This window comes from Neophocaena asiaeorientalis, unplaced genomic scaffold (genome assembly GCF_003031525.2).
Source record: "Neophocaena asiaeorientalis asiaeorientalis breed wild unplaced genomic scaffold, Neophocaena_asiaeorientalis_V1.1 scaffold232, whole genome shotgun sequence".
Taxonomy (NCBI): Eukaryota; Metazoa; Chordata; class Mammalia; order Artiodactyla; family Phocoenidae; genus Neophocaena; species Neophocaena asiaeorientalis.
Window position 1 is genome coordinate 5340467 of NW_020175672.1, and position 15812 is coordinate 5356278.

Here is a 15812-nt window from a genome sequence, read left to right on the forward strand (position 1 = left end):
TTGAAAGCAAACCTCATAGCGTTTCACCCTTAAATACTTTCATGCATCTCTAAGGGCATTTCCATATATAACCGTAATGAGTATTACACCCAATAAAATGAATAGTAATTCCTCAGTAGCCCTTAATTCTCAGACCATGTTTAAGTTTCCCCAGTTGTCCCCAAAGGATCTTTTTTTATTTTTTTTTTTTTTTGTGGTACGCGGGCCTCTCACTGTTGCGGCCTCTCCCGTTGCGGAGCACAGGCTCCGGACGCGCAGGCCCAGCGGCCATGGGTCACGGGCCCAGCCGCTCCGCGGCATGTGGGATCCTCCCAGACCGGGGCACGAACCCGCGTCCCCTGCATCGGCAGGCGGACTCTCAACCACTGCACCAGCAGGGAAGCCCCAAAGGATCTTTTTTTATGCTAAGTTGTTTTGTAACTAATATCTTTCACACTTAACAACTTTATGTACATTTTGATCGGGGTATTAATGAAAATTGAGATGACTTATTTTAAAGGTTTTATACATAGGTTTACTTTGTAGTGTCTCTGGTTCTCCGCGAACACTGAGAGGTGTGCCTCACTTTACCCTGCCAACCTTCTGTCTCCCCTTGGATCTACCTCCAAGGGGAGTCCTTGGAGTCCTCCCGACTTCCAATGTTTCATCTTGGAGAGCCACAAATAAAGCATTGTCAGTGACCATTCAGTCATGGCAGGGATGCTTTCCTCTTTCTTGGTATAAGTTTTTAGATAAATAAGTGGCACCAGACAACCTTTTCAAATATTTTATCTAGCATTTAGGTATTTACTAGCAGAGGGGTTTTCAGAGTTCACCGATTACTGGGTAAACCTTGATAGTATAATCTCTAAGAAGCCTTGCCTTGATGGTGTGATTTTATAACCCTACAGCCTGTTTTACACTTGAGAGTTTCTTATCTCACTCTAGTTCCCAGTTGTGTATTTGTGTGTCCTGTATGTCTGTCTTTTCCCCTCTTGCCGCCCTCAACTATAAGCTCCTCCAGTAACTTAACTCAGCTTTGGTATCCCCAGCATCCACTCCGTGCCTGGCATTTTGTAAATGTTTGTTGTATTGCTTTGTCATAGTGCTCCTCTTTCTTTTGCTGTTGCAGACCTTTAAATGTTTTATTTTCAGACTTAAATTGTGAGTCTTTTCTTTAAAGGGGAGGGCTGAAGTTCACATTTATGTGTAATTTATTGGGGATTGAGAGGATGAGAAGAACATTTGACAGCCACTCTGTTCTTACTGTATTCTGTACTTGAAGGATGAGCCAGAACTCCTCCTTCCACTCCTGCCTTGATCAGCAGTGTGTCACTCTGCTCACCGCAGGTGCGACAGGAGCACACACCTCCTCGCTTCAGTGACCTAGGTCATATTTAGGTAGCTGACTTTCAGAAGCTCACTGGTTATTTTTAAGCTTCTGGACTTACTAATCCTAATAACACTCTCCTAAATAAATGACTGGTAGCTAAAAACCTTGTGTGTATTACTTAGGAAATAAAATAATCTCCTATGCCGACCTCACGGGGAACACAAGGAACTGCATTTCTGTTGCTGCCAACCACAGCCATCTTACGCTTAGAAAGACTGGCTTTGACTTCTTGCTGAAATATCAAATTACACTTCAAAAAACAAGCTCTTTACATAATGCTAGTCTCATACCTAGTAAGTGCCGGGAACTTACCCCTAGCAGTTTCTCACACCTTGTCTCCCCCGTACACCTTGAATGTGCCTTTATGCCTCACGTGCTGGCACCAGAGATGGCCTGCTTTCTCTGCCGGCAGTCCCCTCTCACAGTCACCAGCGACCTCTGCCAGGTGCCTCTCCTGCTCTGTGAAACCTTCCCGGGTCTCCCAAGCAGGGCCGACCATGCTGTACTTTGGGCTGCAAGCTTGCTTTTGCTTTCATATCTGCTTCTTTTATTAGGGGGATTTTCTCGAGGACGGGTTCCATTCCTTATTTTGTTTTGTTTCTCTGTCCCTGGAATAGTGCCTGCTACAAAGTAGGTACTTAATAAATGCTTATTAAAGGAATGAATCTCCAAAATACATATCAAATTGATAACCATATCATGTTAGATTAGTTTATTATGTGATATTGTGTTTAAATTTTGACATTCATGTTAATAACAAAAGATGTTTTTTGACTAAGGTAGAAAATGACTAATTGGTTGGTACGTATAAATCTCTGTTCAGAACTTTTTTCCCAAATAACTGAGCCCTTACTAAAGTGTTAAACCTAACAAATTTTTTTCAAGTAAAAACAGCTTTTTTTTTCACCTTAATCATAAATATACATGCTCATATGTTGGAATTACTACTCAGCAATAAAATAGAATGAACTACTGATACATACAGTAATGTCTGGACGAATTTCAAAAACGTTATGCTGAGTAAGAGAGACCGAACTATACACTACATCCCATATGATTCTGTGTATATGATAGATTTGAAAGCCAAACTGTATAGAGATCTGAATCAGGTGCAGGATTCCAGGGATGGGGATGTGGAGGAAGGGAGTGATGACAAAAGGGAACTTTTTGTTTTAGGGGTGATGGAAATAAGTATATTTTGTTTATGGTAGCCAGGGTCCACAAATATATGGGCAATTTTGAAAATGTTCCCTTCATACACAAAAAATGTATATTCTGTATTTGAAATATCCACATGTGTATCCATTAAATTGAATTTGTTGATTTTATTATTCTCTTTTTCTGTCCTTAATTTTCAATACATCTGAAATATGTTTTCAATAATATTTGTTGTAAAATCCTCCAGTTAAAAAAAAAAGTATGAAGAAATAAAAATCTATGCGATCTACCACTTGATGACACCGTTAAAAGATTTTAGTGGACCTTACAACTTTAATATATACAAAATATGTTGATATTTCATATATAAATTGGAATCGTGATATACTTCTCAATTTAAATGTATTAAGGTGTAATATTCCTAATACAGACGTGATATTTTTCTTCCTTCTCAAGTAGACTTGACTTAGCAAATCCATATCATAAAAGCGTTGAACCGGTATTATGGGCACCCAGTATTATACTGCACGGAATTCTCAATAGTTATCAAAGTGAATTGGGCTAGATCTTTTGCTTGTTAAATTCTGTTGTCTGATAAAAACTACTTTTTATCGGGACTTAACGCTAGCTCCTTTTACTGTGATTTGCTTTAAAAAACTTTCCTTTTCCCATTAACTGCTTCTTATTTGCTTTTGTCTGAGAAATGATTTAATGACTGTACTAGAATTGTGTTTAAAAAATTAGAGTACATATTACTTGAAGGATACTTCAATGAGTAAGTGCCTGGGACTTGGATGCCTGAGTTGCTTGAGACCCTTTTCCCATCTAGCTTCTATACCCTAAGCTGTGTGATAGGTGGTGAGATTGCCAGATAACTGAGTTCTGGGCAGGAAAAAGTCATGGTCTTTGAGGGGTGGGAGGTATGGGTGAGGGTGGAAGTTGTTATACTTGGTTAAGATGACAGATTTCTTAGAAAAATTCATTTTTGGTTGACTAGTGTCAGCAGCAGTTTATGTGTGCTTTTAAAAATCACTCTGTCTGCTGCTAAATTTTCTTTGCTTTTTTTTCTCTCTCTGTCAGGTTCTTCGAAATAGATATCCCAGCTTATCGGTAGCAACCGATCACCTGCTTGACATTTACATCCAGCTTACTGGAGAGAAACATCACCCTCTGAGTGATAGTTCTGTTGGAGGGGAACAGGCACCCGAGGAAGTTTCAGAAGCCAGATGGGAACACAAAAGACTAAGCCTTGAGGGGAGAGAATTGTCTCTCAGGTACTGGGCTAAACACTTTTTTTTTTTTTTATGTGGAATGTAGGCCTCTCAGCGCTGTGGCCTCTCCGGTTGTGGAGCACAGGCTCCGGACACGCAGGCTCCGGACGCGCAGGCTCAGCGGCCATGGCTCACGGGCCCAGCCGCTCCGCGGCATGTGGGATCTTCCCGGACCGGGGCACAAACCCGTGTCCCCTGCATCGGCAGGCGGACTCTCAACCACTGCGCCACCAGGGAAGCCCTGGGCTAAACGCTTTTCAGTTGGTGTTTTAAAAACTGCTTCCCTCAGAAGTTCTTAGCAGCTAGAACTGAGTGGTTACAAGAAGTCAGGTTTTGAAATTAGACGTTAGGGCTACTTCATAGTGTTCAGTCCCTTTTTGAGATCTATAGTTACTGAATGGGAAGGCTTATGAAGGTAACATTATGTTAACTTTAACAAATAACTTTTTTCTTCCAGTTTTATTGAGATGTAATTGACACAGAGCACTGTATAAGTTTATGGCATATAGCATAACGATTACATACATCATGAAATGATCACTGCAATAAGTTCAGTGAACATCTGTCATCTCATAGGTACAAAATTAAAGAAACAGTAAAAGAAAAAATTTTTTTTCTCATGATGAGAACTCTTAACAACTTGTTATATATAGCATACAGCAGCGTTAATTGTGCTTATGTTGTATGTTATATCCTTAGGATTTACTTATAACTGGAAGTTTAGCAAATAACTTTAAAAACCAAAGTTGGGAATAGTTACTGACATAGCTCTTTCACCGGATGTCCTTTTGTGACGCTTGGGGTCTTAAATAAAAGACTGTTGGGTTTTGCTCTGTATAGTGAGTTCCATCCATGCCTTTGCGCTTTGTTCTCAGTGGTTGACTTGCCCTTTGAGAAATGAGAATTAGGTGTGGGCAACTCCCCTCAGTTTGCTCTGAGAATTAATTGCTCCCTGTCTCCTGCTACCTTGTCTGGCATGGATGGGGAGAAGTGAGTTCTAGGTCACTTCCTGGTAGGAGAGGGACTGGGACCACTCATTCTTTTTCCTGACACTGTTTATCTTCAGTTGCCAGAAGAAAAGGAGAGTCTTTGTTGTCAAGTGTTCCCAGACCTAAGTAAGCTCTGCCCCCCGCCCCCCCTTTTTTTTTAAAGGGACCTACTGAATTGGTGTAATAGGATTGCCCACAGCTTTGACAGTCTGTCTTCATCAGCATCATTAAATATTTTTCAAGAGGTAAGATACAGTCTTCCTGCTTGCTTCTCTGTGCTCTTTAAGGCTGTTGATTTCTACTGTTATTTTCTGTGTCTTGACTGCTATCAAAAAGTTTTTCTTTTGTGTAGGTACCGTTTATTATCCTTAGCTAGTTAAAACTGAACTAATGTTGCCTTAAAACTAGTTGGGCCTAATAAATGTTTTGTGGTTTTTGAAACAGGTTACTACTAATTTCAAATAAGTATAGTTTGAATTAGAGTAAAACAGATACAGTACTGAAATTAAAGCTTAAATGAAAAGAAAGTCTCCCGGGTGATAATACTATTATAAAATAGAAAGTGTTTCTAAGATCTTTAGTATTTATTTCTGTATATAATTTCTTAGTCTGTTTGATAGATTTATATTTGTCTTGTCCCACCACTAGCCTCAGTAGGGCCTTTTTAACTTTAGTGCAGAGAAATTAATGTGGGGTTTGTAAAGTACATCCTTGTGTGCTGGACGTGGGGACAAAATGTGTTGCGTGGGAGGGAAGCTCTATTGAATTGTAGCTCTGCCACATTCAGTAGAACAGAGAGAGATTTATTCCCACCTGCTTAAGAATAAAGTGATGCTGGCTGAAGATCTCTGGGCTGTTAAAACATTAACCCATTTTGACTATAAAGTGTTCTGGTTTCTGTCAGCTAGGACTGAGGAGAGAATAGTGACCCATTTTGGTTAGCAGTTTCTCTCTGTGTTTGGTTAACTTACTTTGAGGAGAAAGAACCCACATTTGGAGCACACACTTAAGCCGGCTGAACTCTGAAGTGCTGTGTGCCAGTCCTTTAATCCTCTTCTCTCCATTGAAATTTCCTTTCCATTCTCCTGCATTTCTCATCTTTCTTACAGGTAACCTTGTTTTGTACTTTTCTTTATTTCATTTAATTTTTAAAATTTTATTTTATTTATTTATTTTTGGCTGCATTGGGTCTTTGTTGCTGTGCGCGGGCTTTCTCTAGTTGTGGCGAGCAGGGGCTACTCTTCATTGCGGTGCGCGGGCTTCTCATTGCGGTGGCTTCTCTTGTTGTAGAGCATGGGCTCTAGGCGCCCGGGCTTCAGGAGTTGTGGCTCGTGGGCTCTGGAACGCAGGCTCAGTAGTCGTGGCGCGTGGGCTTAGTTGCTTCGCAGCATGTGGGATCTTCCCAGACCAGGAATCGATCACGTGTCCCCTGCACTGGCAGGTTGATTCTCAACCACTGCGCCACCAGGGAAGCCCCCCCAGTACTGTTAATACCCTGATGTATCTCCTTCCACATCCTTTTCTATGCAAATGGGATTAAGAACTTTTTTACTGTATCAGAACCTTCCCCCCCACCCCGCCCCACACATACCCTTGAAGAGATCAGGCCAATTGTTTTACAGAATGTTTCACCTTCTGGCTTTATCTGGTTGCTTCTTCACTGCTTTGACACCAACTGGTGTCCTGCAATTCAGTTCAGTTTTGATACTGACTACCTGGAGTTAGTGTAGACCCCACAGGTTCAGGGGCTCAGTCCTCTGCAAGGCTGCCCCACTTTAGACTCTAGCCGCAAGTCTCAGATGCCCACCCACACTTAGGACCTATCAGCTGTAAATTCAGGAGTTCCCACAACCTCCTCAGGTACAGTAATCACCTCACAGAACTCATTGGAAGCTCTGTACTCACCATACAGGTCATAGTTTTATTATAAAAAATATAACTCAAGAACAGTCAAATGGAAGAGACACATAGGGCAAGGTTTCAGGAGTCTGAGCACAGGCACTCCTGTGGAGTCAGGGTGTGCCACCTTCCTGGCACATCACTTTGTCACCAATCAGAAGCTCTCTAAGCTTTGGATGTCCATTGTTTTATTGGGGTCTTATTCTGACATTGGCTATTCGATTGAACTCTATCTCCATCCCCTCCCCTCCTCCAGAGGTTGGAGATGGAGCTGGAAGTTTCAACCCTTGGTCTTTCTGGCCTGGCCAGAAACTATCTAAGGGCCCATCAAGAGTTACCTTGCTTAGCATAATAAACCTGCTAAGGTCCATAAGGGCTCCAGTAAATAACAAAAGACACTCCTTACTCCTGGTAATTCCAAGAAGTTTTGACGCTCTGTGTAAGGAATTAGGGACAAAACTAGATACATTCTTTTTTAAATGCTTGCATGAAGTTTATTGATATATTACACTTGCTGGCAGCAGAACCAGATATATTCTTTGTTTTGCCGTACTCGTGTCCTTTCCCTTATCATTTTATCTGTCTTTCTTGTATGTAGAAGTTTAACAAAATGCTTGATGTATTCAAATTCAGCTTTTGTAGGGGTAGAATCCATTTGGTGGTGATACGTATTTTATATTTCATTATAGCAGAAGACGTATCTTGTTGGCCTATCAGTCGTTGCTAAGATTAAGTACTGGGTTAGGGTAATGACAGCGTAATCCCTTCATTGCACACCAGGAGTCTCCCTTTACATCTAGAAAGTAATCTTCTGGTGTTACCTCCACTGTCTGGAAGTCGTTTCCCCCCACGGAACCATATACCCAAGGATTAATGCCAATTGCTATTATTACCTGAATTTTGGATTTGCAAACTGAGGCGTTTGTGTGTGTTTTCCTAATTAACTGGTATTTTGATAGTAAAGCCTTCACATTTTTTGGTGTCCTGTCTCTGTTATGGTAAGGTCCTTTGAGTCTAGGGTTGGTACTTTATTTGTATTCTTCTTAGTCTTACTTGCAGAAAAGTTCTGCTGGATTTTATGTTCCTCCCTCTTGTGGCCTGGATAGTGATGCTCTGTTATTAATGTATTATTTTAAAAATCAGTTGGCATTTACCTTGGTTATTTTAATAGGCTCTGGACTGTTTCACAGCAATGCTCTCTAAGCAGACAAGCAAACTGAAAATGGCAGAAGTCATTGGAAGCAAATTGAACATTTCCAAGAAAAAGGTATGTAATACTATTTTTACTTCCCTCTTGAAAGGAAGCTGGGATATTTAGCTTAATTGCTGATCTCTGGTCCTTACCTGGAACAGCTTTTGCAAATAACAGCCTCCTCTGTCAGAGTTGGTACTTTCATTGCTGCCTCTCATGGGCATAAAACTCACTGTCTCCTGGATAAGTAGTTCTCCCTGTGTTCCACGTTCTTAGAGTGCGCTGCCTTGCATCCTTTTTCACACGCACGCCTTTTTCTCCAGTGCTTAAGGAGCATGTTATTCTGTAGGTTGTGGTGTCAGGACTGGAACCATGTCTTAGTAACACCTTTGTCTGTAGCTCTGTGCACAATTAGATTTTTTCCAACTTTCCAACTTTTTATAGTTAATATATTCAAACATCAAAAAAGTTGAAAAGTGGAACACCTGTATACCCACTACTTAGGTTCACTGCTGATACTGTTAATATTTGCCTTTCCTGTTTTATATCAAAATATGTACTTCTGGAGGAGAGAGCCTTTCAGCAATGGTGTTGGTAGCTGGAGAAATGTCTGGGGCTCATCTTGAGGCAGATATTTGGCGTTGCCAAATGAATGATGACTCAAAAGCCTTAGTCAGGAACCGAGATGGTTAGAGGTGTTCCTTAGGCTATCGGGAAACTGTCGGGATGGTTTTGGCTGCGGGTAACGGAGCACCTACTAAAAGGGGCTGAGGTAATAAGTATGTTAATTATAGTAGACAAGAGAAATGAGACTACCATGATTGGCTTAGGTTGATCAATATTCAGCCCCTTTGGTTGAAGAGGGGTTTACCTTCCCTGGGCAATTTGCCCCTTTTACTCCTAACCCCAAACCCTGAGCAAAATCTTGGTTCTTTGGGTTAGCGATGAGGATGAGCCTGATGGGTATGTGTCCTGAGCCTCTGTCACAGCTTCTCTTTCTGCTTTGGCTGTCGTCAGATGTATCATGGTTTATTCAAGTGACTGTTTCCTGCATTATGTTAGAAATTTAAAGCAGAGGAAAGCATAGAGGAAGAAAAATTACTTTGGTTTTTTTCATATCTTTTAGGAGTAAAACTTTCTGTTCACTGTGTTCACTTCATATAGGTAGATAGAGGCTCATTTGAATGAATAAAAAGTACTATTACAGGGTAACATTCATGATCAGTATTTTTAAAAACATATGAGAAACTTGGAGAATTAAAAAATATATAATTAAAAGCTAACTTACCTGTCTTGGAAGCCCGAAAATGCCTCTTAGTAGAGGGCATGTTAGAGGAGCACAGTAAGCCTCACGGATGAGAAGTATTTGAAGAGCATGCAGAACTTTACTCAGGTAAAATCTTTCCCCTCCCATAGGCTGAATTCTTCTGTCAACTTTATAAACCAGAAATTGCGATCAATGAGCTAGATGTGCAAGTGGGTCGAGTGCGGCTTCTACGGAAACAAAGTGAGACTGTCCACATACAGAGGTAAACAGGGTTCCAAACTGATCTGAGCACTGTGGGGTTGTTGGGAAATTGATAGAAGGAATGTCTGGTCCAGCCCCTTATTTTTGAGTAAAACATGTCAGAACTGTGATCTCTTCAGTGTAGTAGACAGTAAGGAGCAGTGATTTCCCAAAATGTGTTCTGTGAAACTAGATGTTAATAGGTGGAGGAGGTGATGAGGGTCATTAGAGACTTGGGACTAGCAAAGGTATATCTTTGATTTTATTCATTGTAGTGTATTTAGTGAAGTAAGCATCACCTGGAGGTCAGGCTTGGTCCTAACATTAGTCTGTTAATCCCTTGAGGGCTGGAGTTGTATACGTTTCTGAGATTTATTAAAGTTATTTATTAAATATTTGCTATATGCCTGACGTTGTGCTGAGTACCTTTTTGCATGTTTTCTCATGTAGTGGTTGTAGTAAGCCTGTGAATTAATGTGTGTGTTAGTGTCCTTAGGGCTCTCCTAACAAATTACCATAAACTTGATGGCCTAAAACAGCAGGCATTTATTCTCAGTTCTGAAGGCTGGAAGGCTGAAACCAAGGTATTGGCGGGGCCACACTACCTCTGAAGACTCTTGACTCTTCCTGGCTTCTGCTGGCTCCCAGCAATCTTTGGTGTTCCGTGCCTTGTAGCTGCATCAGTCCAATCTCTGATGCCATTGTCATATGGTCTTCTTCCCTGTGTGTGTTTCTTTGTGTCTCTGAATTTCTCTTTCTTTATAAGGACACCAGCCAGTGGATTTAAGATTGACCCTTAAATCCAGTATGATACGATTTTAATCTTATTATACCTGTAAAGAGCTTTTTTCCAAATAAAGTCACATTCACAGGTTCTCAGTAGACATGAATTTTGGGGGAACATAATTCAACCCTCTACAGCTAGTAACTGTTGTTATCCAGATTTTACAAGTTAGGAAACCGAGCTAAGAGAGGTTAAGTAGTTTGTGCAAGGTGACATAGGTAGTACAGATGTTTTATCTTATTGGTGTTTTGAATTTCCAGAGCCTAGTGAAGTAGCAGTTATGTAAATGCTCCACGTATGTAGAATGAATGAATTCTGCAATTCATATGTTGTAAGGACATCTGTTATAGCAGCGGTCTCCAACCTTTTTGGCACCAGGGACTGGTTTCGGGGAAGACAATTTTTCCACAGATGGGGTTGGTCGGGGGTAGTTTCGGGATGATTCAAGCACATTACATTTATTGTGTACTTTATTTCTATTATTATTACATTGTAATATATAATGAAATAATTAATGCAGTTCACCATAATGCAGAATCAGTGGGAGCCCTGACCTTGTTTTCCTGCAACTAGATGGTCCCATCTGGGGGCGATGGGAGACAGTGACACCCGAAGTGTGTTGCTTATGTCCAGTCTAGTCCGCGAGGTGCAGCTTAATTGTCACTTCCCACTCACTGATAGGGTTTTGACATGAGTCTGCAAGCAGTCAATTTATTATGGTCTCAGTGCAGTCAAACCCCTCTGCTGATGATAATCTGTATTTGCAGCCGCTCGCCAGCGCTAGCATCACCGCCTCAGCTCCACCTCAGATCATCAGGTATTAGATTCTTATAAAGAGTGTGCAGCCTAGATACGTTGCATGCAGTTTACGGTAGGGTTCACCGCACTCCTATGGGAATCTAATGGAGCCCAGGCGGTAATGCGAGCGACGGGGAGCAGCTGTAAATACAAATGAAGCTTCGCTCGCCGGCCATTCACCTCCTGCTGTGCGGCCCGGTTCCTAACAGGCCATGGACAGGTACCAGTCCCTGGCCCAGGGGTTGGGGACCCCTGTGTTATAACATGAAGACCGTCACGCTGAGTTGCCTCCTTCTTGTTTGTTGAATGTGGGAAATATGATTCCTCAAAATAACACAAAGAGAAGCTTGCAGCCTGTTCCTCCAACTGCTTGCATACTTCCCCCTCCCCAGGGAGAAGCACACCTTTGCTGCTACGAGGCCATCCTCTGTTCTTATTGAACAGCTCGCCGTGTGTGTTAGCAAAGGGGAGCCTGTGTTGCTGGTGGGAGAGACCGGAACCGGCAAAACCTCCACCGTCCAGTACTTGGCTCATATTACAGGTAACTCCTAGAGGGGAAGCACTCTTCCCCCAGACAGCAAACATTTGACACTGACTGCCTTTTTATTTTTTAAAAAATATTTATTTATTTATTTGGCTACGCCAGGTCTTAGTTGCGGCATGTGGGATCTTTTTAGTTGTGGCATGTGGGATCTGTAGTTGTGGCATGCGAACTCTTAGTTGCAGTGTGTGGGATCTAGTTCCCTGACCAGGGATCGAACCTGGGCCCCCTGCATTGGAAGTGAGGATCCTTAGCCACTGGATCACCAGAGAAGTCCCCTGACTGCCTTTTTAAAAAATAAAAAGTCCAAAGAATATTGGAATTTAAGAAGTGCCACCACTCCACTTCCCCTGGAGATAAGCACTGGAAATTTTTACCTTGGAAATAATGTATTCTTTCCCCCTGGAAATAACCACTGTTAACAGATGGGTATTAACTTTTTTCAGTTCTAATCTGTGGTCTACAAATACATACAGATTTGGTTTTGTTTTGAAACAAACAGGATCATTCTCTGTGTATTACATTTAGTTAATAAGCAAATTGGACATCTTTAAAAACAGAACTGCCTCATTCCTATTCTGATGGCTAAATAATATTTCACACTGGATATTTATTTAGTTCTAATTCATAGACAGACATTGACTTACTGAAGGGTTTTTTGTTGTTTTCAGTTACCTGATGCTAGAGCAGTGAATCTTCTTTTATATATCTCTGGGTTAGGTGAAAATTTTGAATAGTCAAGATTCCTGAAAGTAAAATGAGGGGGTCAGAGGAAATGCACATTTAAAGATTTGCCCTGTGCCCTTGTCCACACATCCTTAAGGATCACACTGGATATTGTCAGTCTTTACATACAGGGTAACCCTTTTGCCCTTTCTTTATTAAAGGCCACCGTTTGAGGGTTGTCAATATGAATCAGCAAAGTGACACTGCAGATTTGCTGGGAGGGTAAGTGTGACTTTAAATCTTTTTCTTGTTATTTTGTGTTCACTATTTGAGGTAAGAAATACTTTTTCTCTGTAAAGCTCAAAACTAGCCTTGGAAAAATGTTCAGAGAATTGCCCCCCTACACCCACCCCAGCAGGGTATTATTTATTAGAATTTATTAAGGAGCTCTTGAGTGTATAGATGTTTCTTTTCATTTTAAAGAACACTTGAGGTTCTTGCTCTCAAGGATCCTGCTGGGAGGGGGAGGAAAACAAAAAGGTAAGTATGTAATCAAGTACTGTTTGTGTGTGCGGTCATTTATCTGAAGCCTCTGTTCTAGGCTCACGCTGCCTTCAGGCTAGGCTCTCCTGCAGTTTGATTATCTTTGAAACATTAAGTAGCCTCCACTTTGTTAAATGGGACGGCTCATGGCGCTCCACTGTGGTCAGTAAAATGCCCTTCTTCCTTATTTGTGGTTTTGAATGTTAGTTTCATGAACAGTTTTAGTCTGTGCTGAAGGCTGTAAAAGCGATGGCTGCTATTGGCATACCTTATGTTGAACCCTAATAGGGTCTGTCCCATTAACTCTAAGCAGTTGCTTACACAAACTCTTAAAGGCATAAGATAATAGAATTTATTGTCCTTTTTGCTCTTTGTGATATCTGCAAGAAAGCTCTTTATTTACTCTTTTTTGAGGACCACATTATGCTGTAGCATTATTTTTTACTATCGCTCTTCCTTGTCTTATATCACTTCCTGCTCTGGATGGAGTGCTACTTTGGAATCCTGCTTCCTTTGGTGCTTCTCATTTTCTTAAGCATCCCGACCTATTACTTCTGTTCTGCTCTACACATGCCACTAATTATGTATTTTAAATTTGTATTCTGTCTTTGAATCCGTTAGCTGAGGCTTACCTCTCTTACTCTAATTCTACTTTGACTTTATTTTTCCCCAGTGGTCTTTGTACCTTGTTTTCATTTTACTTCTGTTCAGTTAATTGACACTTAATCTCCCCATTCCCTCACTGTGGTACTTGCAATGTGTTCTTATTAATATATGGAATTTGTTACTTAACTAGGCATGTCTATACTACTTTGTATTTCTCTCTATTCTGTATCTATCTATGTCTTTAGTAATATCCTACTGTTAAGTATTCCTAACACAAATGGCGTTAATCTTGTACTAATTGAACATGCACTGGATCTGTCTCTTCTAAGAATTTGTAGTGTTACGTCAGCCGTTGCAAGTAGTTTTAAATGTAGTGAGTACACATTGTGCCTTGATACTATTAATAATACAAAAAGGTTGAAATCAGAATTTGTTAACTGGAGTTTTATTTTGGTGCAACTTGGTGAAAAAAATACATATCCATTTGTCCTTGTTAGTAGGTTAGCATTAGTCATCAAAAGAAAACTTACATGTTTCAATTTTCGTATAGTTGGAAGTATGCCTTATTTTCTGTTCTTTTGTATTATTGGCAAGTGGTGTGTAAATCACATCTTTTAATATATATTATCGATGTATGAATGACTCCTTCGCTTAAGAACCCTTGTGTATACAATTGGAAGACCAAAAATGATTTTTAAAAGACAAGGGAAAAAAGGAAAAATAAATAAAAGCAAGGGAGTAGAAAACAAAGCAGCAGGTAGGGAGGTAGGTTAAAGAAGGGCTAATACTTCTATTTTGGCAGTGTGTGGTTAGTTTCATCTATGAAACTAGTTCTGTGTTTTGTAACTTACATTAAATATATTTTGCATTTATCAAATACTATGGTTAAAATATAATAAAAGAAATTTGTAGTCCTAATTAGTCTGGTTTGCAAATCTGGATCCTTTAGATTGGTTTTTTTAAAATAATATAATTAAGGATAAATATATGTTATAAAAGTAAAGCCTTCGAGGCCATTAGGCTCTTAAATTGCATTACTGCAGATTGCCTTCTGATCTTTGTTTGCATACATACCCCCTTAATTTTTTTTTTTTTTTTTTTTTGTGGTACGCGGGCCTCTCACTGTTGTGGCCTCTCCCGTTGCGGAGCACAGGCTCCAGACACGCAGGCTCAGTGGCCATGGCTCATGGGCCCAGCCGCTCCGCGGCATGTGGGATCTTCCCGGACCGGGGCACAAATCCGTGTCCCCTGCATCGGCAGGCGGACTCTCAATCACTGCGCCACCAGGGAAGCCCCTCCCTTAATTTTGATTAGTGTTAGTGTGGTATATCTTTTTCCCTCATTTAACTTTTAACTCAATTTTGTCATTCTATTTAAGTAGGTTTCTGATAGACAGCACATAGGCCTTCAGATTACCTGTGAGTAGAGAAGTAAACCAAATTCTGACAGAGTTGGGGTAGAGAGAGCTTATGAGACTCTGTAGAAAAGAGTAGAAGATACAGAGGACTTAGATGAAGCAGGTAAAAATCATTCCAGAAAAGGAAAGTCTACCATTAAATGGCAAACACAGAACACAGGTTCACATCCCTGACTATAGGGAATGGGGTTGGGAGGGGTAGCCTCTGAGGGAGAAACAGATAAATAGAGAAGGGGGAGGTATCCTTGGAGAAGTTAACAATGAAGGAAAGAACAAATGGGAGGAAAATTAAAGGTCTCATAGAAATAGAAATAAAACGGCTAACCTGTGTCCTCCTCTAAGCCACCCATGGAAACATCCATAAAGGAAACTGCGCAGGAGATTGCAGGGCAGGAGTGCATGCTTTCAAACTCAGAATCCTGACCCCAAATGAAGTGAACCGTTTACCTTTTCAGTTATTCAGCATGCACTGTTTTGTGTCTCTTTTACACTTCATGTTCTTTCATGTATGATAATTTTGGAGAGTCATTTTCTTTTGTTCTAGCCATTTTCTAGTGAACTCTTGTATGTGGTCTCCATGTATTGTGTATGTAACAGGTAGACCCTGAGTGACTCTCCATGAGGGCCAGGTGTTCTAGACCTCCCTCCCCTCTTGGCCTTTAGGTTGCTCCTGAGGCATATTTTCTCTGCAGAAGACATCATGGAAACCCTGGTCTCTAATGGTTCGTAGTTTGATTTCATCAGTTCTCCCTGTGGCAGGTTAGTTTCCATTGAGTATTTGTGTTACAGTTTATTTCTATTTATTTTTCTTTTCGGAAAGGTGTATGTATGTTTGTTCATTTATTCATCACTTGAAATATATGATGACTTAACCGTTCCAGCCAGTATGCTTTCAGCTTTAAATGAACAAAATTTTTTCTTAAGGAGCTCAGTCTAATTTGAAATATAAAGCCATTTCTTTCATGAATTCAATTCACTGAGCCAATTACTAGTGGTAATAGTTGTCACAGGTAACTCTTAAATGGTACTCCTGTGCCAGCTACTATTTTGAGTCTTCATCTGTGTTCAG

The 15812-nt window shown here is 40.7% G+C and overlaps 1 protein-coding gene across 1 annotated transcript in view; it reads left to right on the top strand.

Moving 5' to 3' along the window:
* The window catches only part of MDN1 (midasin AAA ATPase 1), a 157476-nt gene that overhangs the window by 26247 nt on the left and 115417 nt on the right, over nt 1–15812 (top strand). The window contains exons 10-15 of the mRNA XM_024731782.1: nt 3611–3804; nt 4954–5035; nt 7861–7956; nt 9298–9410; nt 11363–11511; nt 12399–12459. Coding sequence (XP_024587550.1) covers nt 3611–3804; nt 4954–5035; nt 7861–7956; nt 9298–9410; nt 11363–11511; nt 12399–12459 — 695 coding nt within the window. The remainder of the gene's footprint in view (nt 1–3610; nt 3805–4953; nt 5036–7860; nt 7957–9297; nt 9411–11362; nt 11512–12398; nt 12460–15812) is intronic.